Consider the following 25,003-nt stretch of genomic DNA (forward strand, 5'->3'; position numbering starts at 1 on the left):
TGTATCTTGCTAGTTTTCATGGCAGGTGGGTTGTTCTTGTGAAGAACATGAATTTAATGCAAATACGATGTTGAACCTGCATGTAAACCGTATCAACATTCTATTAACGGAGAGCGTCAGAGGTCCCTGAGGTGTGTGTGATCACTGGAAATAAGATGTCAGTGTCAGAAGGAAGGACTGAAATTTGTGCTTTTGGGTGCATCTTGTTAGGTGACAAATTACAAGTGTATGGTTATGCATACAATCTAGACGCATGGTTGAATATTATTCAAGACTGTGTAACAGCACATCCTATCAATCATTCATTTGTGAATAGGACACACACACACACACACACACACCATATCAGTGTGATCAGCTCTGTGAAGCACTTTTCCACATTTTATGTTTTACAACTTAATCGCGTGTTCGGTCTGCCTGACAGACTAGAGCAGATTATTTGTTCCATGCAGCTGGGCACTCAGTATCAGTGACCATGGGGAGAGGAGCAAAATTTACATTACTTTTGTTGTGTTTAATAATTTCAGAAGTCCTCTGTAAGGTAAGAATGTATCATGTGTTATGGTTACAGTCCTATATAAATGCAATGGAAAAGGTTTAAATTGGGAAGTCTCAGTAATGTTGTTCTTGCATTTTTAAATTGTGTATAAATAAACATCTGTCTTTGCCCTTCTGTCATCAGCCTACATCATCAGTAATAGGTGAGAGCTCTTGTAGTATCTTGTATTACAACTATTTAAACAGACAAGCTGATTTTAACTGAAAACAATATTGCCCTGTTGTAAATATTTTTTTCAACGTTTCCCAGAGTTGGATGTGGATGGCGGAAAGGATATTTTCGAAATCAATGAAGGTAGGAACAAAATTCGCCTTGACATCGGTTATCTATTCACACACTCTTTGTGTCTGTATGTGTAATTTGTTGTATGTTGCACAGATGCAGGCTTAGATCTCCTGGAGGGAGACATTTGGATGGAGGAGGTAGGCAGTGTTGTGTGTTAACATTATAAATTACTAGTCAATGATGGAAAACAGTTTTACCATTTAGAACTGCCAACTTGAAATTGTCTTAGTCAGACTACACCTTTGTAAAGCTATCCCAATGCATTCAAACTAGTTGCTATCATATCCTGGTAGTGATAGTTAGTGTATCATTATCCATAAGACTGCACAAAGTTATGTACTGTGAGACATGTTCTTCATTTTGTTTATTTCATGCTATGGATGACCTGTAGATAGAGGAGAGGAACTCCATAATAGGAGACATATATAGATGGCCAAGGACTGTTCCCTATGTCTTTGAAGATGACCTGGGTGAGTGTGAATAGAAATGCTACATTTTGAAACACTTACATGTATCATACTATATAATGCCATACACAAGTGTGTTGCACCAGACTCCCAAAGGAGGTAATAACAGGAGTTGAAGAGAGCACTCATGTTGCATGACATGAGAAAGATGTGTGCTGTATAAATTATTCTCCACAATGCCCGTACAATATCAGCAATTAACTGTGGACACTACACTATCAACTCTAAAGAGAACCGTGTAGCTGGCACGTGTGTGATACAACTTCAAAACAGTCACAGACATGGACTCAAAGGTCACCACCAGATTGTTCCCGAGATGGATTTTGCGGACTTCAGTCCCCTCCTGCATTTTAATGGCACTGGATGATTTCAGGTGTTCAGGTGTGCAACTGATCTTTCTCTTCAATAGAGATCAATGCCAAAGGTGTGATCCTGAAGGCCTTTGAACAGTACAGGCTGAAGACGTGCATTGACTTCCGACCGTGGTCAGGAGAGGATAACTACATCTCCGTTTTCAAAGGGAGCGGGTAAGCCAGTGGGCCTTTTGAAAAGTCTTTAAAACACTGAATAAGCAACTTCATTAGAAAAGAGAGACTTGAACAGAGGCCCTCAGTGAAAGAGTCCTCACTGAATAATTATGACCGCCCGCTTGGCGGCGGCGGTCATATAGGTTTTAATCATTTTTTTTTTTTTCTTTTTTTTTTTTCGCATGTCCAAATTTCTGTCAAAGGATTTCGGGACACTGTAATACCGGGGGTACCGCGAAACTTGGTGGGCATGTAACCCCACATGGATAGCATGGAACCATCATTTTCGTTTTGATCTGTAGCCCCCACTGGACTGGACCCCGAAAGGAGGGTAGGGGGCAGACACAGTTTTCTGTGAATATCTCGAGAACCGTAGGGTTTAGGAGGACCATTTTTTTTGTATGTTGATCTCAAAGGGCCATGTCAACTCATTCCATAACCACTCATTTAATGTATAGCGCCACCTAGTTAAACACAAAAAAGTAAAAATGAGGTGTTGTAATCGCAGGTATCTGTGACCTAACATAGTCAAAACTGCACGAAATTGGAAGTGTAGGATCATTATGACACCCTCTAAATGCAAGCCAAGTTTCGTGGAATTCCGTTCATGGGGGGCCACACAATAAATTAATTTATGTTACTATACACCAACTGGCCTGTAGGTGGCCGGAGACAGTTTTCTGTGAATATCTCGAGAACCGTAGGGCCTAGGAGGTCCACCTTTTTTTGTATGTTGGTCTTAAGGGGGCATGTCAACCTATCCCATTACCACTTATTTCATGTATAGCGCCACCTAGTTAAAAATTAAAAAGCAAAACATTAGGTGTTTTCATCACAATATCTCTGGCTGACATGGTCAAAACTGCACGAAATTGAAAGTGTAGGATCATTATGACACCCTCAAATGCATGCCAAGTTTCGTGGACTTTTTCGTTCATGGGGGGCCTTACAATAAAATAATTTATGTGTACATTTAGTGACCATTACACCAACAAAGGATTCCCGGGACACTGAAAGACCGGGGTACACGAAACTTGGTGGGCATGTAACCCCACATGGATAGCATGGAACCATCGCTTTTCATTTTGATCTGTAGCCCCCGCTGGACTGGACCCCCGAAAGGAGGGTAGGGCAGACACAGTTTTCTGTGATTATCTTGAGAACCGTAGGGCCTAGGATGACCAATTTTTTGCGTATGTTTGCCTCCAGGGGTCATGTAAACCCATTCCATATGCACACGCACACACATACATTCACAGTAATCCTACGCATGACACATACTCACACAGTAGACATGTATACGCATGCATGCACATGCACACACACAGGCACATAAACAGGCAAACACACAATCACATTCACATACACGCACACACACCCACCCACCCACACACACATAAACATAAACATGTACACGCACACATACACACAATTCAAGAATTTCTCAGAATTATGAACAGGCAAGATGGGGGTGGGGTTGTATAAAATGTATTTTACATGTGAAATCTATGAACTAATCATTTTTTGGTACTTGTTGTCTGCAGATACCAGTGAGAATTGAGTGTGCATAATGCAATATGCAATATTCAAGTGAGACTTGAATTTCCCCTGGGGATCAATAAAGTATCTATCTATCTATCTATCTATCTAGACAGTTAGAATCATATATGCCTTTCAGCGTGACTTATTTTTGTGGAAAACATGTGCTGGACTGGGTGGCGGTCATATTTTGTACCGGTACATCTAGTTGGAAGAGAAATTAGGAGGACTGAAAGATTCAGTTTACCATATGATAGCATGCATATCACACAGCAATAATTCGGACAAAAAGCCATGAGCATAGAGGTTACATGACAGAATGGAATGTCACTGAGAACCACTCTGGATGACCACGTCCCTCTCTCTCTCTCCACAGATGTTTCTCCTCGGTGGGGAACCGTCGTGTAGGGAAGCAGAGACTGTCCATTGGGAGTGGCTGCGACCGCATTGCCACCATCGAGCACGAGTTCGTCCACGCTCTGGGCTTCTGGCATGAGCAGTCCCGCCCTGACCGCGACGACTATGTCACCATCATGTGGGATCGCATCTCAGAGGGTAAGATTAAGGGTACCCCAATGTGTCAAACCACTAGTCCTCCAGAGACCTTGTGCAAGACACATGCCCAATCAGATGTGTCAGGTGTTGTGGTGAAGTGTTGACCATGAAGTGTTGACCATGAACAATCTAGGGGCAGATTAGAAAAAGATCAGGGTTGAACTGGAATCTATGGAGCTGCAGGAGTGAGACCTGCGTACATTAGAGTGCTTATATAAGAGTGGACATTATCAATATGTCCCCAGGGATACGTACATTGATATAGTTTATTGTATATTTCCATATTGTTTACCATAACATTCCAACAAAGAAGTTTTACATGTCTTGTAATGCTGCTTTGCAGGACGGGAGCACAATTTCAACACGTACAATGACACCACCTCCAGTGCTCTTAATGTGCCCTACGATTACGGCTCCATGATGCACTACAGCAAGAACTCCTTCCAGAACGGCACTGAACCAACCATTGTTACCAAGATCCCTGCCTTCAGCGACGTCATAGGCCAGCGTATGGAGTTCAGCGACAATGACCTTCTCAAGCTAAGGACACTTTACAATTGCTGTAAGGATCATTTGAAAATAACAACATCATCAAAAACATTGACAGTCACTAATGCACCAATGATAACTAATTAAAGTTAATATTTAATAATTATAGACAATGTGGAATTGTGTAATTACTGCTAGATATGAGCAAAGATTGTAGATTAATGTATAAGCTCCATTACAACCTATAATGTATGTTTCTGTTTGATATTTGATTTTTTTAGGCATGAAAAATAGGACAGAGTGTTTGCTCAAATATCTAAGAAATAATGCAATAATGCATTGTAAGGCTGTTGGATGCAGGCCGAGAAAACACTATCACATGTCAAACCCATACACAGCCAGTGATGAGGCTGTGGTAGATTAAATGTCAGGGTTAGGCAGTTGAAGGTCTAGGATTTATGGTTGTCCAAAGTCTCTCTCTCTCTCTCTCTCTCTGTGTGTGTGTGTGTGTGTGTGTGTGTGTGTGTGTGTGTGTGTGTGTGTGTGTGTACAAAAGCTAACAATACTTTTAACTTTTAACAAGCTCGCTCCTCCACATTCCTTGACACTTGTGACTTTGAGCGTGAGAATATCTGCGGCATGATCCAGGGCCCAGGTGACCAGGCCGACTGGACCCGCCTCACCACAGCCACCGGTGGACCGGCCACTGACTACACCAACATGGGACAGTGTGAAGGTAAGCTGAGGAGCACAGCTGGTGTGTGCAACAAACCATAAACCAGTATGAACACTTTGGACACTTTTCATAGTACACAGTTTTATGGTGGTGTTGTACCTCATGTTAAGCAGTGCTGACTGCCTCAACATAAGAGTTCACTGAAAAATAACCGGCAGGCAGCTGTAGGTTGAAAACAATTAGTGATACAAAAAACCTCCCTTTCCTTCAATTGCATAAAATTTGACCGAACTCTCTTTTGTGCTCAGACAAAGGATACTTCATGCACTTCAGCACTGCGTCGGGAAAGCAGGGTGACAACGCCTTTCTGGAGAGTCGACTGCTCTACCCAAAGAGAGGTTTCCAGTGTCTCCAGTTCTTCCTCTACAACAGTGGACATGCCACTGACGAGCTAAGCATCTGGGTGCGGGAGTACGACACATCAAACCCCAATGGAAATTTGCGTCTGATTGAGAAAGTTGCTGGTGAGATAACTATGTAGTACTTCTAGCTACAGCAGAGCATTCCTGTGTTGTTCATGGAACTGCTTCCTAGTGCTACAACTGCAATAGAATTGTCACACTTGGAGATGTGAAATATAAAACACATAACTCTGTCCCCTTGGGTTTGGATACAAAGGAGGTGGTTAAGTTGATGATTCATTCTTTGATGCTTCATCTTTTCAGTTTGACTCATTCCTATATTTGCCTGGGACTTCACCTAGTGGGATGAGGGCATTACTGCTACACTGAAATTCACACACCTTGTATTAGTTAGCGTACCGAAATGATTGACCAAAGCACACACTCCTTTCTTAGATATGTACTAAGTCTGTGTACCGAACATTAATATTAAGTACTACTAATACTATGACTACTAACTGAGATGTATCAGTGACTGCAACAGTGGTGTTGTCTGTTTTGTGAAAAGGGCCTCCTGACACGATATGGCAGGTCCATCATGTGAATTTGGACGTCACTAAAAAGTTTCGAGTGGTCTTCGCGGGCACCAAAGGCACTGGCCCGTCCACTGGAGGCCTCTCCTTGGACGACATCAACCTCTCGGAGACCAAGTGCCCCGATCATGTGTGGCGCATCAAGGATTTCGACAAGGTCATGACGGACACCCCGCATGGCTCTGCCATCTACAGCCCCCGCTTCACCTCCAAAGAGGGCTACACCTTCCAGATGGGTCTTTACCCCAATGGCAAGGAGGGCTATCCAGGGGAGCTAGGGGCCTACGCCCACCTGGTGTCTGGAGACGGCGCCACAGACGCTAACCTAAAGTGGCCCTGCCCCTGGAAACAGATGACCATGATGCTGATGGACCAGAATGCCGACATTCGACAACGCATGTCCAACCAGAGGAGTGTCACTGCTGATCCCAACGCCACTCTCACAGGTGAGGCCAGGGACTGTGTTGGGTGGTAGTACAGACATCCTCATAACCACTCTGAAACCTTTCTGCCAGGCCTCATACAAACGAGTGCTGAGGCATGCTGTTTGTGTGTATTGTGCGGGCCCTGATGGAATTGAAGCTCTAAGATTTTACTTTGGTGCCCCAAGCCCCAACAAAAAATACTCTTAACTTATGTCAATTTCAAATTATTTATAACAGTTGACCAAAGTGCTGTATACTGTAAGTATTTAGTGGCAAGTTATATAAAAAAGATTCAGAGTGAAACTATTCCTAGATCAGTTTTCAAGAACGATAGTCTGATTATCACATTTCTTGCTACATCTCAGACTCGGGTATGTTCGTCTGGGATAACCCTTGGAAAGTGGGGACCCCGGTGTCAGATCCAGACGGGACCAAGTACTACCGAGGACCAGGATCAGGGACCCCTGTGTACCTGACCCAGGCCAGGGCTCGCAGCCGAGACTTCATCAAAGGAGGGGACGCCATCTTCCTCCTCACCATGGAGGGTTAGTGACCAGTCACTCACACATCCTCACGCATTATATGGAGGTCAAGAATGTGTGATGTGTCTTGATATCAGCTGTGGTAGTTCACACTGTCATTGATGTCTGTGATAACAAGGGGATCTAGAAACATCCCACTGTCACTCTCCTACTTGGTAATGTTTGAACACAACCAGCAATGCAGACGGGTGGTCTTTCACTGTCTGGGTCGATTCACAGTCTCTGGGAGGTTCCTTGTAGTTGGGATTCCCTTGCACTCACAGCATAAACAGTTAAGAGGATCATAGATAGGCCATCTTTTTCAGCAGGGCTGTTGGGCAATCATATGGCTATTTGATTGGTAAATTGGGGCAAGGTGGTGACTGTAAAGTAAGTTCTCCAGATTAAAAAAAACAAAGAAAAATGGCCAATATCAATGAGAAAGTGCTGGAACAACATTGCTCACTGTGTGAACATAAACTTCCCCTCTGTTAGTATCTTTACGTTTATCTTTACTGATCTTACTCTCTCTCTCTCTCTCTCTCCTCTGTGTGAACATATTGATCATAAAGTTCCCCTCTGTTAGTATCTTTACTGATCTTGCTCTCTCTCCCTCCTCTAGATGTGGCTCACCTGGTACCTTTAGAACCATATGTCGACCCTTGTGAACGACTCACGTGTGAGAATGAAGGTGTCTGTGTGGTCGAGGAGGCTAAGACACCTGCTTGCAGGTATGCCATCATATGTCATAAAATACCATAATACATAAACAAACTACATGTTATATCTCTTACTACTGCTGTTTGGATAGATTCATTCTGAGTGTCTCGATGGCCACAAACTTACTCATTTGTTGAGTAACACACTGTTAGAGAAAGTGAAAAGGTTTAGAGTGTAGCAATCTTCTACATTAGATAAGCATGATTGTGATTAGATTAGATCTCCTCCCTCTTCCACTTAGTGCAACGCTAGTGACATGTCTGTCTTCTGCCAGGTGTGCCTCCAGTGGTGACTGGTGGTACTACGGAGACAGGTGTCAGTTCAGGGGCACGAGCCAGGACGAGACGCTGACGGCCGTGTACGCCGGGGTGGGCGTCCTGGTCGGCATGCTGATTGTGACGGCCGTGAGCGTGGTGTGTGTCAAGAAGAGGTACCAGAAGAAGCTGAGGGCGAGTAATCGTACGGAAATCATGAAGATTGATCGATTGTAACCTCACAGACCACCACTGAGATCTCGACTCTGCTCCATGCAGCAGTCTTGGGGTAGTTCAGTATTATTTATGACTCACCAACGGGCATCTCTTCAGCGTACAGACATTAAACGATTTCAGCCGCTTCAATGTTATCCGTTTGCAGCACTTCAATTGTTCCGCCAGGATCTATGGCTGTCCTTGAGAATACATACTATTTTTAAACAATGTTTCTACATGTATTTGACTGAATCGTCCTGGAATCACATTGTGTATTACTTGGCTATATCCATCATCCATAATAAAAGCAATAATTGTAAATATTTTTTAATATAATTTATCAACCTTAAATATAATAATTACAATTATGTCTTTTATCAACTATAACAATCATCGTTTTAAAATCATTTCTTATCTTATCCATCATGGGACCTCACTGTAATCCAACATAATCCTCAGAATATCATGTCTATTATATTCAGTGTCCTTGCTCTGGAGAAATCCATAGCAAATGGGATGTGTTAAGGAAGTGCTTTAGTCTGAGGCACTTTCGCCCCCTGCTGGATGCTACCTGCATTGACTGTGCTGGAGCTGATAAACCCGAGGCTTCAAGACTTGACTGTCTTTTGTTGATCATTCCTGGAACATGGTGTCTGAATCTATGCCTCTAGATCAGCGGTTCTCAAAGTGGAGTCCACGACCCATAGCCAAGGGGTCTGCAAAATAAATTGCTTTAAGATGATAAAGTTGTGGTTTAAAATGGTTTCAACAATTCCTATCTACAGACAACACCACTTTTCACCCATAAAACAAGCAAGTTGTATCTCCCACACAACATTAGCATTTGACTTGAAACACTTCACATTTAGGTCATGGAGAACCATTCCTACTGCTGCTTAGGCTGCCTTATTTGCTAGCTGATGAATGTTGTGTAGAAATGTTTAAGTCAGTCCACATCTTCAAGTGATCCAAAATTGCCAAAGACCAAGTGACACACCTGCCAGAAAACATGGGATAATGGACCTGGCCACAACTTCAGAGAATACAAATGGCATGCTTAATTGCTACGGTTATGAGGGGGTCCTCTGAACATTTTCTCCCCCAAAAGGGGTCCTTGGAACTAAAAAAAAAAAAAAAAAAGAACCCTGATCTAGATCAGTGCAAGAATCTAAAAGATGTTTCAGTCTTACTACTGCCACGCTGATGAGCAGCCAAGGACAATAATGTTAGTGTGGGGGTTCACATTCTCTCCCATCTGGCTGGTTTAGAGGAATACAGTAGATGTGCAGCATGGCCTCTGAGGCTGCAGTCAGACATACTCAAGAGATTATATTGGTTAGGGACAAAAAGAAACAATCAGAGTAGCATCTCTCTTATCATCATAAATTTAGAATTTATTATAACAAATACAGGAACGTTTTCTGTGTGGTATGCTTGAGTACAATTTCTTATAGATAAACTGGTTTGCAGTACTGAACTTGACACAGTCATGCTGGTGACAAGAGGTTTAGGAGATGAAACTGCTTCTTGAAACTGTATTTGTGTGAATGTGTGTGTGTGTGTGTGTGTGTAAAAGGTCCGTTGTAGGGACACAACTGAACCAGATGTCTAAATGCCATTTGGCAGTATATTTGTATACTGTGCATGAATGTGTGTGTGTGTGTGTGTGTGTGTGTGTGTGTGTGTGTGTGTGTGCGCAGTGTCAGTGTGTCTGGTTTACGTGTGGCTGTGTGTGAGCCTGAACGCATACGAGAGGGTGAGGCTTGTCACGGACGCACACAGTTCCTTTAAAAAGCATCAGTATACAATGTCTTATTTACAATCATTGGAAAAAAATCACCATTTCTCTCAGAGAAGATTAGTAAGAAGTGACTAGGTCACCATAAAGAGTAAACAACTCCTAGGAGTTAGTCTTTCAAATTTCTACTAAATTTCTATGTTCTTTTTACAGGCCCAAAGCCAAAATTTACTGAAATACAGTATCATTTAAGTGCCCTATCTACAACAGGTAAGCGTGGTATTACAGACGTGTACCATACAAACACAAATTTATGCATCATAAAAAGATTCTGTAGATTTTTTTCTGTTGTTTTTTTTCTTTCTTTTTTTTGCTCTTAAAAGTCAGTCTGCTTTCCTCGACTTGAACGATATGGTTGGTAAAAAAAAGAACGAAATATAAAAAAATAAAAACGAAAATAAAAACGCAAGACGTCTGAATGCTGAGATGCTGAGACTAGTGTTGACTGAAAGAGAGATATCTGTGGGCCAGTGTGAAATAGGTGGCGACAGTCTTGTGACGTGATCAGTAGTGAACTGCTCTATTCGTTTTAAAGGGTGAGGCACAGCAGTGTGCAGGTCACTCTGGGACTTGTAGTCTTTTAAAGGGATATTATCTTCGCTCGCCATATACTCTCCTCTTCACCTCACAGGAGGTGGACTCCTGCCTCTGATTGGCTGCTCAGGTGCGAGGTTCTCCAGTGGTGTGGTCTTTCTGCGAACTCAAAGAGTGCAGAGGGTTGCAGTATTTTTGCTGCTCTAGGGTGTGTGTGTGCATTTCCTCTCTGGTGGAATGTTTAGTTGTGCACAATATATATTTAATTAATATATAGCTTTTAAAGTGGTGCTGAAAGCAAATTGATTGATAGATATTTTTGATTGAGTGAGTTAAATTTTTCATGTGGTGTGTTTGTGTGTTTGAGTCAGCAGTCTGAGGCGTGCACATGAATGCAAGGGGGGGAAAAAGTGCTCAGTATGCGCATATGTGTGTTGTGTGTTGTGTGTGTGTGTGTGTGCGCGCAATAGCAGTAGGTAAGAGTTCATCAGTGTGTGCATTTCACCTCTCACCATGGTGTTAGCATGTTTTTAACACAGCTCCCCATGCTGTGTCTGTGTGCTTGTGAGAGTGTGTTGTATAGCTCAGGGCAGTGTGCATGTACGTGTGTGTGTGTGTGTGTGTGTGTGTGTGTGTGTGTGTGTGTGTGTGTGTGTGTGTGAGAGTCAGAGCGGCGTATCGTAGTAGTCGCTGGGCTGCTCGTTGCCGTTGCTGCTGCCACCTCCACCCGCTGGCCTCTGCTGCTCCTGCTGGTGCTGCTTCATGATCTCCTTGACCTCCTCCTCCAGCTCTGGCGGGATGATGAACTGGTCGTCGGGGTCCGGTTGCGCCGGCGCGGTGAAGTAGCCGCCCGGCTTGCGGCACGGCGCCTCGGCCGCCACCTCGATCAGGTTGTGGCTGCGCTCCTGCGGCGCCACCGAGCCGTTGCCACGCGCGCGCCGGCCCAGCGTCCTCACCTGCTCCGCTCCTCCGCACTGCTCTCTCTCCATCGCCACGGCTGCGGCCGCCGCCTGGACGCTTTCCCGCTCCCTCTCTGTGCCGCTCTCCACCTCGCCCTGCGCAGTGATGTCCGACGCCTCGTCCAGCGCCTCCGGGATGGACTGCGGAAAAGCGGTGGAGGAGGAGACGGATGCGGTCTCCGCGACGGCTGTCTCGTTGACGGCAGGCCGCATCTCGGGCGTCTCGGGGGGGCCTCCTCCGACGTCTGCGTCGACGGACACGCAGGCAGGAGCTGCTCCAGTGGCCTCCTCGGTAGTGACCGGAGCATCGGCAGGCTCAGCATCAGCAGCGGTAACGGCAGCGGCGTCTTTGGTGGAGATGACCGAGGCGGCGGCGCTGAGAGGGCTGGCGTTGGAACAGTCGGTGGGGCTAGCGTGTCCCACCCCGCGGCAGTGCACGTCGGCCTCCACCTCCACGCGGCTGCCGTTGGAGAAGACGCCGGCGATGGGCTCCTCGTCCTCGCTGTCCAGCGCGTTGTCGGAGAGCGCGGCCCCCCCGCCCCCGCCGCTGCTACAGAAGGTGGTGCTGGACAGCTGCCGCTGGAAGGCGGCCGGCAGCAGGCAGGCGGCGTGGAGCGCACAGCAACCGCCGCCGTTGCGGGAGGACGCCAGGGGTGCCGGACCTCCGCTGCCCACTACACCTCCTCCGCCGTGCTGGTGCTGCAGGTGCGCCGGCAGGTGGGCATCAGCGGTCAGCAACAGTGGCGGCAGCGGCGGTTCATCCGACGAGGCGGTGGATCCCACCTCCGAGCTCATCTCCGACGCGCTGACCTCGCTGCTCAGCTCGCTGCCCGACGACGGCTGGCCGGGCATGCCGCCGTGGTGGTGGTGATGGTGCCCTGCGCCCATGCCCATCCCCATGCCCGGCGGGTACAGGCCCGGGCTCGGGGGCGGCTGAGGGTGGTGGTGGTGGTGCGTGTGCAGCTGGTGCTGCGGCTGACCCCCGACGGGGGCAGCGGCGTTGACCGCCGCGTGGTGGGGCAGCACGGCCGAGCAGCAGCAGCAGCAGCAGCAGTGGCGTCAGAAGCGCACCACAGCAGCAGCAGCAGCAGCAGTCCCCGGTGGCGGCTCCATCTACCACCCGCAGCTCAGGCTGTCCGTGCAGCCGTAGCCCTGCGCCAGCGTGCACAGCTTCTTGGCGGCGGCCAGCGCGTCCGGCACCGTGCGCACCGCCTCCACCGCCTCGGCCGGCGACACGGCGTCCCACAGCCCGCGGCTGCCCAGCACGAAGAACTCGTCCTGCGGCGTCAAGGTCAGCGTGTGCACGTGCGGCCGCGGCAAGACTGACGGATACAGGAAGGAGTAGCCCATGATGCGCGTGCAGTCCGTCACGCCGTTCACCTTGTTGTCCTGCGGAAGAGAAAGAACAGGATGGGTCAATCTCTCACACCAAGGCTTTGAACCGGTTCACGGAACGAAAATGAAAACCAGAAACTTTTCATGTTTTGCTAGGAACAGAAACAAAAAACAGAAACTTTTTTTATGTTCCGGAACAGAATAGTTTATCTAAAATAATGGTAACCGGTTAATACCGTTATTTTTTTCGTTTCGTAAGATTTCTGTGCAATGACTTGGTGAGGTTCACTTCCCGTCGTTTACTCATCGGGATTAATGTAATAGAGAAGCTTGCCGCCAACAAGTAGCCTAATCAAGATGTATCCCAAGCTGTAGCCCATCTCTCAAGATCAATCATAAGAGGGAAATATTGTACCAAGTATTTCACAAATGTTTGGTTTTAAATATGAATTATATCTATTTAGATAGGCTACGGATTTCCAATGCTTTGTGGTAAAAATCTGCTGGGTCAAGCTAATGAAAATGGTTGCAATGGTTGAAAATAGTCGTTAATTTTTTTGTTCTAACCAGTTCAAGAACGTCAATTTTAGGGTTAGACCAAAAACCGGAAACGTTAAAATACTGTTTCTGTATTTGGAAAAAAATTCTGGTTCGAAACCCTGTCTCTCACACACACACACACACACAGGAAAAGAAGCACGTATTTTCCCGCCATGTCCTCCACATTATGATCAGTGGTAGTGACAGCTCCAGGTCTCGGCTAGTCCCCCCACAGAAGTGCTATTGGCAGGACAATTGTGCACTGTGAGGTGATCCAATCCATGAGTCACTCTGTCAATAAAACTCTTCTTTCGTGTCTTTCATCTCCCCTTCCTCCTTCTCTCTATCTTTCTCTCCCCTCCCTCCCTTTCTTTCTCTCTCTCCCCTCTCTCTCCATGTCTTTCTCTCCCCTCTGTCTCTCCCCTCTCCCTCTCTCCATCTCTGTCTCTCCCCTATCTCTCTCTCCCTCTCTCTCTCTCTCTCTCTCCCTCTCTCCCCTCCTCCTCTCTCTCCCTCCCCTCTCTGTATCTGTGTCTTGTCTTCTTTGGCCTTTTCAACTCTCCCAACTGAGATTTGCCACTCTTAAACTGAAATCCTTCGATTCTGCCTGAATTGCACATTTCTTCGTCCCCCTCACCCCCTCATCTCTCCCCCTTTCAGATCTACACTATCCCTCCTTCTCTCCTTCCTTCCTCCCTCCCTCCCTTTCCTCTCAGGTCTCTCTCCGTACCTCGGTAATGATGGCCTTGTGCTGGCGGATGCGGTTGTACTCTTCGGGCAGGCTGATGTTGTGCTGCAGGGAGAGGGGCAGTGGTTTGCCGTCGCGGCACAGTATGGCCTGGCACTTGCCCACGTTGGCGGCGGTGAGCGTGAAGCAGCCGGCCGGGTCAGTGGGGTCGTGCCGGATGTGGCAGAGTGCCGCCGAACCGCCCAGCTTCTGGCCCGCCGTGCCCAGTTTCCTGTTAAGACACAGACACACACACACATATACACAGGCACACACACACACACACAGACACGCACACAAACATGCACACACACAAACAGGCACACACACAGGGAGAAAGTTATTACTATCCTCAGCTGCTGAATGACAGGCACAGAGGGTGAAACAGCAATGAGAAGCAGCCTTTTGTTCTGGTCTTCCTCCTCCTCCAGCTGGGAGTCAAGGTGACCTTACCCACACACACACACACACTCACACTCACACACACACACCCCATACACCAAAGTATTCAGGCTGTCTGAGCGTATACAGACTCTACACTGTCTGGAATCCTTCCTTCTCTCATATGACTGGTGATTAGTGTGTTATAAATCTAAATGGTTGTCACAACAGCAATATAGTATTATGCATATGTTTACTGTTTATTATATTAGAATGTAAAAAATGTATGACTAAAAGAAATCCACAGTAGTTATGAATGATCCAAGTAATGTAATGAGCTAAATAATTCTAACAGCCCTATTGGTCCATGCGGGGCAGCAGGTTATGTGGGGTGTCCGGTGTACTGACCTCTGCATGACCAGGAAGGTGTTGGTCATGTAGTCCTCCTCGCTCTTGGTCTTGTGCAGCTCCTCGGCCAGGATGTCGTTCATGGTGCACTGCAACAGGTAGGGCACCTCCACGTTCCTGTCCCCGTCAAACACTCCGTACAGAGCCTCGCGGTTACCGCAGAAACTGTTCACCGACAGCGCTGCCACGCACAGCCTGGGCAAACACACCACAAGAGTTTGGTCACGGTCAGTCTCAGCAGTTGTTCCATATGTTAAACAACATACATGATATTATAAGTAGTAGAGAAAGATTCAGGCAATAATTTCAAAAGATGGAGGAAGTGGAGATAAAACATTGATATTTTAATTACAATAGAAGAACTAAGGTAAATGCAGCAATGAAAATCCAGTTATTTAAGAATAAGTTAATATTTGATATTGAGTATCGAGTGTTGTTCATAGGTAATGAGAAGCTGTCTACGGGTGGGTGGGCGTGTGTGCTGAGGGGGCCATTACTTGTTTTTGACTCCTGATGCTTCTGTGTACCCATGACTCCACACAGCCGGCCCCCCTGAAGCCTCATTGGCTGAGAAGGAGGTAGGGGGCGGGTCGATACGGAAACACCGAATGTTGCTGCAGAGAATGAGAAAGATGCTTGAGAATCAAAGAAATCGGTGTGAAGGAATTGTGATGAATTTATATGAAGGAATCCTCTCTCTCTCACACACACACACACACACACACACACACACACACACACACACACAGACAGAGGTGTCTACATACTTAAGCTGCTCCAGCGTCTTGTGGTCCAAGTTGAGGCGGGGGTTACCCGTCAGGTCCAGCTCTTGGAGTTTGGGAGGCAGATTCTCAGGAAGGGTTATCTCACTCAGTTCATTACAGCTCAGGTCCACACACTACACACACACACACACAGAGAAAATTACCACATGAGCATGTTTCAATACCGTTAGCACTCTCACAAAGGTTTGCTGAGCAGCAATGTAAAGAGGAAGTGAATGTGAAAGTGCTGTTTGATGACAGCGTCTGGCTCCATGATGTCTCCTAGACACTGTGTGTGTGTGTGTGTGTGAGTGAGTGAGTGAGTGAGTGAGTGAGTGAGTGAGTGAGTGAGTGAGTGAGTGAGTGAGTGAGTGAGTGAGTGAGAGAGAGAGAGAGAAAGAAAGAGACTGAGTATGTGTGTGAGTTTGTGTGTGTGTGATGAAGTGCTTCTGTCTGGCCCTGTGCCCTGGTGTGTCTGAGCGTGTGTGTCTGTGTGTGTGTGTGTGTTGGTCTATGTGTGTGTGTGTGTGTGTTGGTCTATGTGTGTGTGTGTGTGTACACGTTACAAAGAGAGAGAGAGAGAGAAAGAAAGAAAGAAAGAAAGAAAGAAAGAAAGAAAGAAAGAAAGAGACAAAAAAAGAGAGTGTCTATTTCTGTCCCTGTCCCTGGTGTGTGTGTGTGCTGTGAAGTGGCTGACCTTCATGTCCATGAGCTGCATGACTTCGGGGAAGACCTCGATGTTGTTGGAGTGGGCGATGAGGGTGTGCATGCGCCGGCAGTTCATGATGGTGGTGGGCACGGCCTTCAGCCTGTTTCCACTCAGGTCCACCTCCTCCAGCTCCTCCAGCTTGGCCATTTTACTGCACACACACACACACACACACACACACACACACACACACGGAAAGAGACAGATACAGAGAGTGTGTTAATTAGTATGGCAAAAATAAATTGCTCACAGGCAATTAACGTTGAAATGCAGAGGCTAGTGACTAGAAGTGTGCCAGATCCCAATATCGCTCAAGCTTATGAATACTCCTCAACTAATATCCAGTCACACACTGGTATATGTTGATAAGCCTTGAGTGTGAGTTTGCATGAATGAGAATTGTGTGTGTGTGTGTGTGTGTGTGTTTACCTGGCGGGGAAGGTCTGTAGGTGGTTGTAGGCCATGTGCAGCACTCGGAGGTGTGTGTGGCCGGTGAGCAGCGGGACACACTTGTCGGTCAGGTGGTTGTTGGTGAGGTAGAGCTCCTGCAGGATGCTGTGGCTCTCCTCTGATAGGCTGGAGGGGGGCAGGCTCTCGAGCTTATTGGCCGATGCATTCAGGCACCTTAAACTGAATACAACAACCACATCAGACGACACTCATGAAAGTCAGCAGGCAGCCAGGCACATTTCTCTTCCAAAAGGAACATAGTTACATCTATTTCCATGTAGTAGCATGCAGTGGTGGGGCAAATACTGTTATCAAAAGTAAAGCACTAAGCAGTATATATTCCTGAGTATCTGTATGCCCTGGGTCATCATACTTCATCATGGCGTTCATGCTGTGGATACATATATCTATGGTTCATGCTGTAGATATGGCTACATATATCTATGGTTCATGCTGTAGATATGGATACATATATCTATGGTTCATGCTGTAGATATGGCTACATATATCTATAGTTCATACCACCATGCTCTACCATGGCTTTACTACGTTGCTCACAGCAGAACCGCTTTCACTATGCAGCTTTTAGCGACATCAGCTCAGCTCTAACGTTAAGTGTTGAACTTCACTGAGGTCTTCTTACGCAGACGCAGCCTTCCTTTGTAACTGTGATGGCAACGGTAGGCAAGGGCAGCACAACAACTCTCTTCTCTAACTGCCTGAGGCATGGTCCCCCAGAATGAAAGAGAAGGGAAATGGCTGGCACACAAGCCCTGCCAAGCTCATCTCCCCAGCGTGGGGGGGGAGAGAGAGAGAGAGAGAGAGAGAGAGAGAGAGAGAGAGAGAGAGAGAGAGAGAGAGAGAGAGAGAGAGAGAGAGAGAGAGAGAGAGAGAGAGAGAGAGAGAGGAGAGGAAAGACGGGGGAGGCGAGAGAATGAGGGAGAGCTACGAGAGCATATATATGAATATGTATATAGAGAGATAAAGAGAGAGAGAGAAAGAAAGAGAGAGGGAGAAAGAGAGAGGAGCAGTTAGAGACACACAGAGAGATGTCCAGTACGGATTAGTGTGCTGCTTTAGAAGTCTCCCTTGAGGCCAGTGCTGGCCTCCCATTCTTTATCCATCCAGACAGTGCTGGTCCACAGAGCTGGTCAGACTCGGACTCCACATAGCGGGTGCCTGAGTGGCCACTGCTGGCCTCCATCTCACCTCCGGAGCCGGTTACACACACTACAGATCTGTGTGATCTGGCCCATGGGCCCTTATATGGTTTACATGGGAGGCCATCAACTGCCAAGTGCTTTTGAGTGGTCCACTAAGCAAACAAGCAAAACTGAGCTCCCAGTCATTTTATTCCTTCTGCAGCTGACACAACCGTCTGTAAGCATCTTTGTGTGTGTGTGTGTGTGTGTGTGTAGGGTGGGGGCTGTGGTCGGTCCTACCTGTCAGACTTGAGGAAGAGGTTGCAGGGCAGCTCCAGTAGCAGGTTGTGCTGCAGGTCCAGCACCTCCAGGAGGGGGCGCTCCACGCGGTCAGGCAGCCTCTGCAGCCGATTATGACCCGCCAGCAGCTTCCTCAGACTGCTCCTGCACAATAACCTGAGAGAGAGAGAGTAAAATTACTGTGTAGCCCCATACTTAAATGACATCAAAGATAGAAAGAAAAGAACAACACTGACAAAATACAGAATCAGTGACCATAGCCTACACATTAAAACTGGTAGACATAGACAAACATGGGTGCCTAGACATATGAGGAACTGTAGCTTCTGCATAAATGCAGATATGCACCTATAAGGGACATTTTTTTTGCTGAATTCAAAAAGCATATAACAGAATTTGAAAATCTATCTCCACAAAGAAAACTATATATATTATTGGGAGAGGAACCAAACTGTTCATGCCTAGCTGCAGATTATATTATGACCTGCCATAAAACAAGAGAAACGTTGTAACTTTCATGTATGTGGCATATTGATGAGTTTATCCCCTTTGTGTACATGTAAATACTAATGTTTGATATTAGGTATTGCTATTTACCTCAAATTGATTTATGTAGATGTATCTGCAAGTGTAGGCATATAATGTGTTTACAATAATATTTTTTTTTTATTTCTATGTTTTCCTTCAGTATAGCACTATTGCTGAAGCTATTACTGTCCTTTTAATACCATTTACCCTTTCATTATTATTATTATTATTATTATTATTATTATTATATATTTTTTTACTTTCCTTTTATTATTTCATTTTATCTCTATACCAATACTTATGTAAAGTTGATTATTAACATGTTATACTTGTAGCTTTGGCAACAGTGACTTTACTCATCCATGCCAATAAAGCACCATTTGATTTGATTTGATTTGAGAGAGAGAGAGAGAGAGAGAGAGAGAGAGAGAGAGAGAGAGAGAGAGAGAGAGAGAGAGAGAGAAAATTTTTGAATTTTAACAGCTCTTTATTACAAAACACACGATCACATTACCATAAAACCATCCTTTTTTTTAGAAAAACTGAAAATCAAAGAAAATAACCTGAAAAAATAATTCATTATCGACCAATGAGCATATTGCTCCACCTTGGCACCATTCTTCTTCAAAAGAATTAAAATCACCTTTTGTTTCATAAAAGTCAAATTCTAATTTTACTCTTGATTTCACCAGGCTTAATAAAATGTCAATTACATCATGGTCAGAGTCTTTTTTCAATCTTATTCTTCCTACTTATATAAATGGCCATCTTAGCATTCCCAAAGATATAATTAATCATTTCACACTTGCAACGTTCTTTCTGAACATATTTAAACCCCAATATGAAGGTCTGAATAGAGAAAAACTCTCCAAAACACTCTAATAGCTTTGCCAACAACTTAAACAAAGGTGGCAGTCTGAAACAATTTGAGTAGGCATGAAAAACAGTCTCTCTCTCCAAACAAAAAGGACATTCATGGCTTACATTTTGATTTAAAACAGAAATAAAAGAGTTAACTGCCAAAATACCATGCAGTAACCTCCATTGTAAGTCCCCAGCTCTTTTAGTTAATGGTGGTTTGTATAGAGATTTCCACTCTGGTTGAACATTACTTACTAAACCAAAAGTAGAACGCCAAGGCGTGTCAACCTTTCCATCTAGCCTTTCTTTATTTATCACTTTAACACAGGTCTTGTAAAGACATTTACCATTGACTTCGCTGAAATCTATTTCTTTTGGAGGGGGCAAAAAAATACCTTTACAATCATTTAATTTCGGTGTAAGTGACAATTCAGGAAAAGGGTCTTCTCTATCAGGAATCAAAACGCCATCAACATAATTCTTTATCATTTTGCGCTCACGTGATGTTAGTTCTGTTCTCCAGCAATGCAACATCTTATCCACCATACGCAAGGACCTCACTCCCATGCGTACAGCCAGTGTGGCACTGTCCATAAGAGAGCCTGATACATCCACCAAATGACGCAAACGTGTAAGTCCAGTACTGCATAAATAACTGTTCAATCCAGGCATTACATTCTTTGAAATGTCCAGTCTTGATCCATAGATTAGAGGCTCCTCTAGGAGCCAATGCAAAGAACCAGTCTCTTCCATAGGCTAACATTAAATAAACCCCAGATCTTAAAAAGTCCTTTATAAAAAACAGGTAAATCAATACAATGTATTGCATGAGGATCCAGGAAAAACAAAGATTTGTCTAAACCCAAACCACTCACATTATGCATGATTTCACAAGCCACAGGCCTCCAAACAAGATCTTCTGGCCCAGTAAGAAACCTCTGAATGAACTGAAGCCTAAAAGCAGCTGCTCTACTGGGCAAATGGATTAAACCCTGGCCACCTTCTTCTTTTGGTAAATACAAAACACTCTGAGGGATCCAATGCAACTTATCCCAGAAGAAATCTATTAGGGTTGACTGGATCTTCATTAAAAAGACCTGATGGTGGATCTAAAACAGCCAGCCGATGCCACAAAAAAGGATGCCACTAGATTATTGATAACCAGACAGCGCCCCTATATGACATCTGAGGTAGTAGCCATGTCCATTTTTTTAAACGTCCCTTCACTTTTTTTTTTCAATGACTCCATCCCAATTCTTTTTGTACAGTGTTATCATCTCCCAAAAAACACCCAGATATTTGAAACCCCTTTTTTCCAATTTAACCCTTCTGGGAGTTTGGCTGGTCCATCTACCCAATCACCTATCTGAAAAGCATCACTTTTTTTTCCAGTTGACTTTTGCAGATGATATCACTCCAAAATCCTTCACAACATCATTTAAGGTATCAACATCATTTTGATCATTGACTACTACAACCAAATCATCGGCATATGCTGATAAACAAAAACCTTTTCACAATTGGACAGAGAAAAGCCAGTCATTTTACACCTTAATTTGTGGAAGCAAAGGTTCTATTGCCATGGAATAGAGCATTCCAGACAATGAACAACCTTGTCTTACACCTCTTAGTGCTTTAAAAGGGGACACAAACCACCATTAACTTTCACTATACTCTCAATGTCATTATAGAGCACCTTAATTAAATTAATAAAACCGAATTGAATCCAAAAGCCTCTAACACCCCCATAAATACTTATGCTCAACTCTGTCAAAAGCTTTTTCCTGATCCATGAAAACAAATCCAAAATTCTTTTTAACTTACTAGAAACTTCAATTGCATCTCGAACAAGGAAAAATATTGTCAAAAATTGACCTTTCAGGAATACAGTAGGTTTGATCAACATGTATTATTTGTTCCATCACTTCTCTCAATCTAGTTGCTAGTGCTTTGGAAAACATTTTAACATCAATGCACAGGAGAGACACTGGGCCAATGCTTCAAGTCGGTCAAGTCTTTTTTTTTGGTAACAGTGTCAACACAGCCCTTCGACAGCTCAGAGGAAGGATTCCTTTCTCTATACGGTCATTCAGCACTTCATGGAGATCTTTCCCCAATACTGCCCAAAAGCCTTTGTAAAACTCAACTGGCAGTCCATCAATGCCAGGAGCACGTCCATTTTCCATACCCATCAGGGCTGTATAGAGTTCTTTCAGTGATAAAGCTCCATCCAGCATCTTTGCTGAAGCCTTTGAAAGCGTTGGCAAGTCATGAAGGAAACCACGTTCAATCTCCTGATTTCCAACCAATTCACTTTTAAAAAGTTCTGAGTAAAAATTCCTTACTCGTTGTCTTATTTCATTTGGCTTAGTCAACAATGTTCCTGTTTCTGAGCGCACAGCATGAATTAACTTTTTTCTTCCATTTTTCTTCTCTAAATTAAAGAAATACTTAGACGGAACATCCATTACAGATACATTTTGTATTCTTGAGCCGGATCAAAGCCCTGTGTTTTTCCCCAAAAAATCAGCCAATTCCACTTTTTACTTTTAAGTAATTCTATTTGTTCTGAATTTCCTTTGTTATCAACCACATTTTGCAAATCCACAATCTCCTTTTCTAAAGTTTTCATGGATCTAGCTAGGTCTCTACTGACATTGAAAGTATATTTTTGACATACATGTTTAATTTGAATTTTTGCTACATCCCACCATTGTTGCAAAGAGGGAAAAAAAGGCTTCTCCAACTTAAAACTCTCCCAAAAAACAGCAAAAGCTTCTCTAAAAGTTTGATCGTCCAACAACATCTTATTAAAATGCCAATACGCACTTTTTGGTTTAACCGCAGATTTTATAAGTACACAACATGCCATGCAATGGTCAGAAAAACCAACAGGACTGATATAGGAACATCGAAAAGCACTAAAAAAATGCTTAAAACAGTACATTTGGTCAAGTCTTGCCATTGATAAATAATTATCACGACAATGAGACCAACTATATTGCCTTTGTTTTTTGTGAAAAGATCTCCATATGTCAATCAATTCATATGCTTCAATTAACTCAATAAGACGTTTTAGAGGCTACATGAGGTTCTACATGATTTCTATCTAAAATATCAGCAGTACAATTAAAATCACCACCCAGAAAAAGAAAATCAGTACTATTACATGCACCAAGAACATCACCAAGCTTATCCAAAAAACACATCCTCTCTGCAGCTAAGGTAGGAGCATAAACACAAATGAAAACAAAAACATCATTTTCAAAAACTGCTTTTACTTTCAATAGTCTTCCTTTAACCACCTCTTCCACATCATAAGAATATGGAAGAAACGACTTTGAAAGAGGATAGCAACACCTCCACTTAAGGACGTATTGTGACTGAGTATGGCACGCCCATCCCCTCCTTCACCCAATCAACTTCATTAGTTAAGTCGCTATGTGTCTCTTGAACAAGGAAAACATCAATATTTTTCTGTCTGCTTAATTCATAGAATTCTGCTCTTTTCCTCCCGTCTCTGGCCCCATTCAAATTCAAAGTAGCGACTCTAACTTCGCCCATTTCAAAAAAAGAAAGTAACCAGAAAAAGACAAAGAAAATAAACATACATATTTTACTGAGTATCACCATCATTTCCAATCGGTTCTCCTTTTTTCAACTTGCGCACAATCTTAACCAAGCGAAACATCTCTTGGTCAGTAAAACCTCCGTCCTCATTTGTCCTCATTAGATATTTAGCATCATCAATGAACTGTTGTATATTGGAAAAATAATCCTCAACCTTGACATTACGCACAAATTTGGTAGTCTGTAAAAAATGTCTTATCTCCTGAGTGGAGTACACGACAACTAACGGTTGAGAAAGCTCTTGTGATTGTGAACTTGACAAGTTCTTGACTAGAATCAGTGGAGTAACCATCGCTCTCATGGTCATTATCTGTAATTGGTAGCTCAACATCAATGTCTTTTTTCCATTGTTTTGTAGCTTTATTACTAGAGGATTTCTTTCGTTTATTTTTGGGAATTTTGAAAACATTTTCCTCTCGGACCGTTTCACAGCCAGCCTCCTCTGCTTGTGTACCAGTTCTCTTATTAACCAACTCTGCAGCCTCTAGGCCTACAGTATCCGTAACCCCTGCAGGTTCACAAGAACTGCCCTCATCCATGATAACATCGGCTTGTGCGGGCGCAGCCAAAATTATTTCAGACTCCACTGTTTTTTTTATTTCAGCGGCTTCGTTCGATTCGGTCACATTCTCTTTCTCAACCACGTTTGATAAATCCGGTGTCGGCACATGGAATTCTACCACTACAGACACAGACTCTGCACCACCAGCCGTAATAGTGGGCGGGTCAGATGGCTCAGTTTCCTCACCAATTTCAGAATCATTTGCAGGTGTATCAGTTTGTTCTTTAACATTATCTTTTTTGTTTGGGCAAGCACGAACCAAATGTCCATGTCCACCACAACCAAAACATTTCATTGAGTCTGATGTTGCATAAACAGTGTAATCATAGCCATCAACATTAAACTTGAACACTGGGCGCTAAAATCACAGTCCTGTTTCAGAAACATATGCACCTGGCGTCTAAAAGACACCATATGGCTCAACAAAGTTGACTTGCATCCCACAGGTATTTTCTTAACTTGAGACACCACTTTGCCATACTTCGAAAGTTCTCTGATTAACACCTCATCTTTTAAGAACGGTGGCACGTTAGACAATGTGATTTTCTTAGATGGGCTACTAAGTGGAAGAACAGGGGCAAGCCAACCATCAATTTCAATTCCAGATTGAACAACTTCATAGGCTTTTTCGATTGTACTCAAAAAAAGAACGATCGCATTGTTCATTCTAGATGCCGACAATACATTATCGTGATCCAACAATTTTACCCACCGCTAAACTACACGCTTCCACACTAACACTAGACGCCACTTTAACGCCATGCCGTCTGGTTAAACAATCAAGTTTTGATTTAGGAGTTGCCATACTACCCAGCTTAATGCTGGCAGCAGACTCTCAATTCAATTAACAAACAATACTATCGAACAAATAAATATTTAAACAAACAAAAAAAGATAGAAAAGTTAGAATGTAAAGGGCACTCACTCAAGCCAGAATCGCCTTCAGTCAGCTCACACTCTGCACACGACTCACTTCAGAGAGAGAGAGAGAGAGAGAGAGAGAGAGAGAGCATGACGCCCAGCAAGACAGAGAAGACCTTTCCAAGTCCCTATCTGAGAACCTTAAGCAGAAAGGGAGGTATTACAGGTAGCCAAGTAAGGGCAGAGTTTGACAGAGATACAGGGTGATATTCAGAAGTAATGCTGAG

General features: G+C 44.3%; 2 protein-coding genes across 2 annotated transcripts in view; one reads left to right on the plus strand and one right to left on the minus strand.

The window, feature by feature from the left end:
- The first annotated feature begins 386 nt into the window (after nucleotides 1–386).
- Nucleotides 387–8,969, plus strand: mep1bb (meprin A subunit beta b). The gene is made up of 14 exons (XM_048240876.1): nucleotides 387–541; nucleotides 683–701; nucleotides 809–853; nucleotides 938–981; nucleotides 1,236–1,314; nucleotides 1,721–1,838; nucleotides 3,754–3,932; nucleotides 4,276–4,494; nucleotides 5,005–5,157; nucleotides 5,406–5,621; nucleotides 6,067–6,537; nucleotides 6,882–7,061; nucleotides 7,660–7,768; nucleotides 8,032–8,969. The coding sequence occupies exons 1-14, from the start codon at nucleotides 476–478 to the stop codon at nucleotides 8,246–8,248; spliced, it is 2,115 nt and encodes a 704-aa protein (XP_048096833.1). The 5' UTR covers nucleotides 387–475; the 3' UTR covers nucleotides 8,249–8,969.
- A 624-nt stretch (nucleotides 8,970–9,593) lies between these two features.
- Nucleotides 9,594–25,003, minus strand: part of LOC125296786 (PH domain leucine-rich repeat-containing protein phosphatase 1-like) — a 60,956-nt gene continuing 45,546 nt past the window's right edge. Inside the window, 10 exon segments of the mRNA XM_048246865.1 lie at nucleotides 9,594–12,462; nucleotides 12,590–12,640; nucleotides 12,643–12,907; nucleotides 14,124–14,352; nucleotides 14,910–15,104; nucleotides 15,407–15,523; nucleotides 15,677–15,807; nucleotides 16,371–16,533; nucleotides 16,812–17,012; nucleotides 18,275–18,430. Coding sequence (XP_048102822.1) covers nucleotides 11,225–12,462; nucleotides 12,590–12,640; nucleotides 12,643–12,907; nucleotides 14,124–14,352; nucleotides 14,910–15,104; nucleotides 15,407–15,523; nucleotides 15,677–15,807; nucleotides 16,371–16,533; nucleotides 16,812–17,012; nucleotides 18,275–18,430 — 2,746 coding nt within the window. The 3' untranslated portion in view covers nucleotides 9,594–11,224.

This window comes from Alosa alosa, chromosome 1 (assembly GCF_017589495.1).
Source record: "Alosa alosa isolate M-15738 ecotype Scorff River chromosome 1, AALO_Geno_1.1, whole genome shotgun sequence".
Taxonomy (NCBI): Eukaryota; Metazoa; Chordata; class Actinopteri; order Clupeiformes; family Clupeidae; genus Alosa; species Alosa alosa.

Coding starts and splice junctions, on each gene's coding strand:
- mep1bb (XM_048240876.1), top strand. CDS start 476: ATGGGGAGAGGAGCAAAATTTACATTACTTTTGTTGTGTTTAATAATT. Junction 854..937: donor TATTTTCGAAATCAATGAAG/GTAGGAACAAAA, acceptor TATGTTGCACAG/ATGCAGGCTTAGATCTCCTG. Junction 5,158..5,405: donor CAACATGGGACAGTGTGAAG/GTAAGCTGAGGA, acceptor TTTTGTGCTCAG/ACAAAGGATACTTCATGCAC.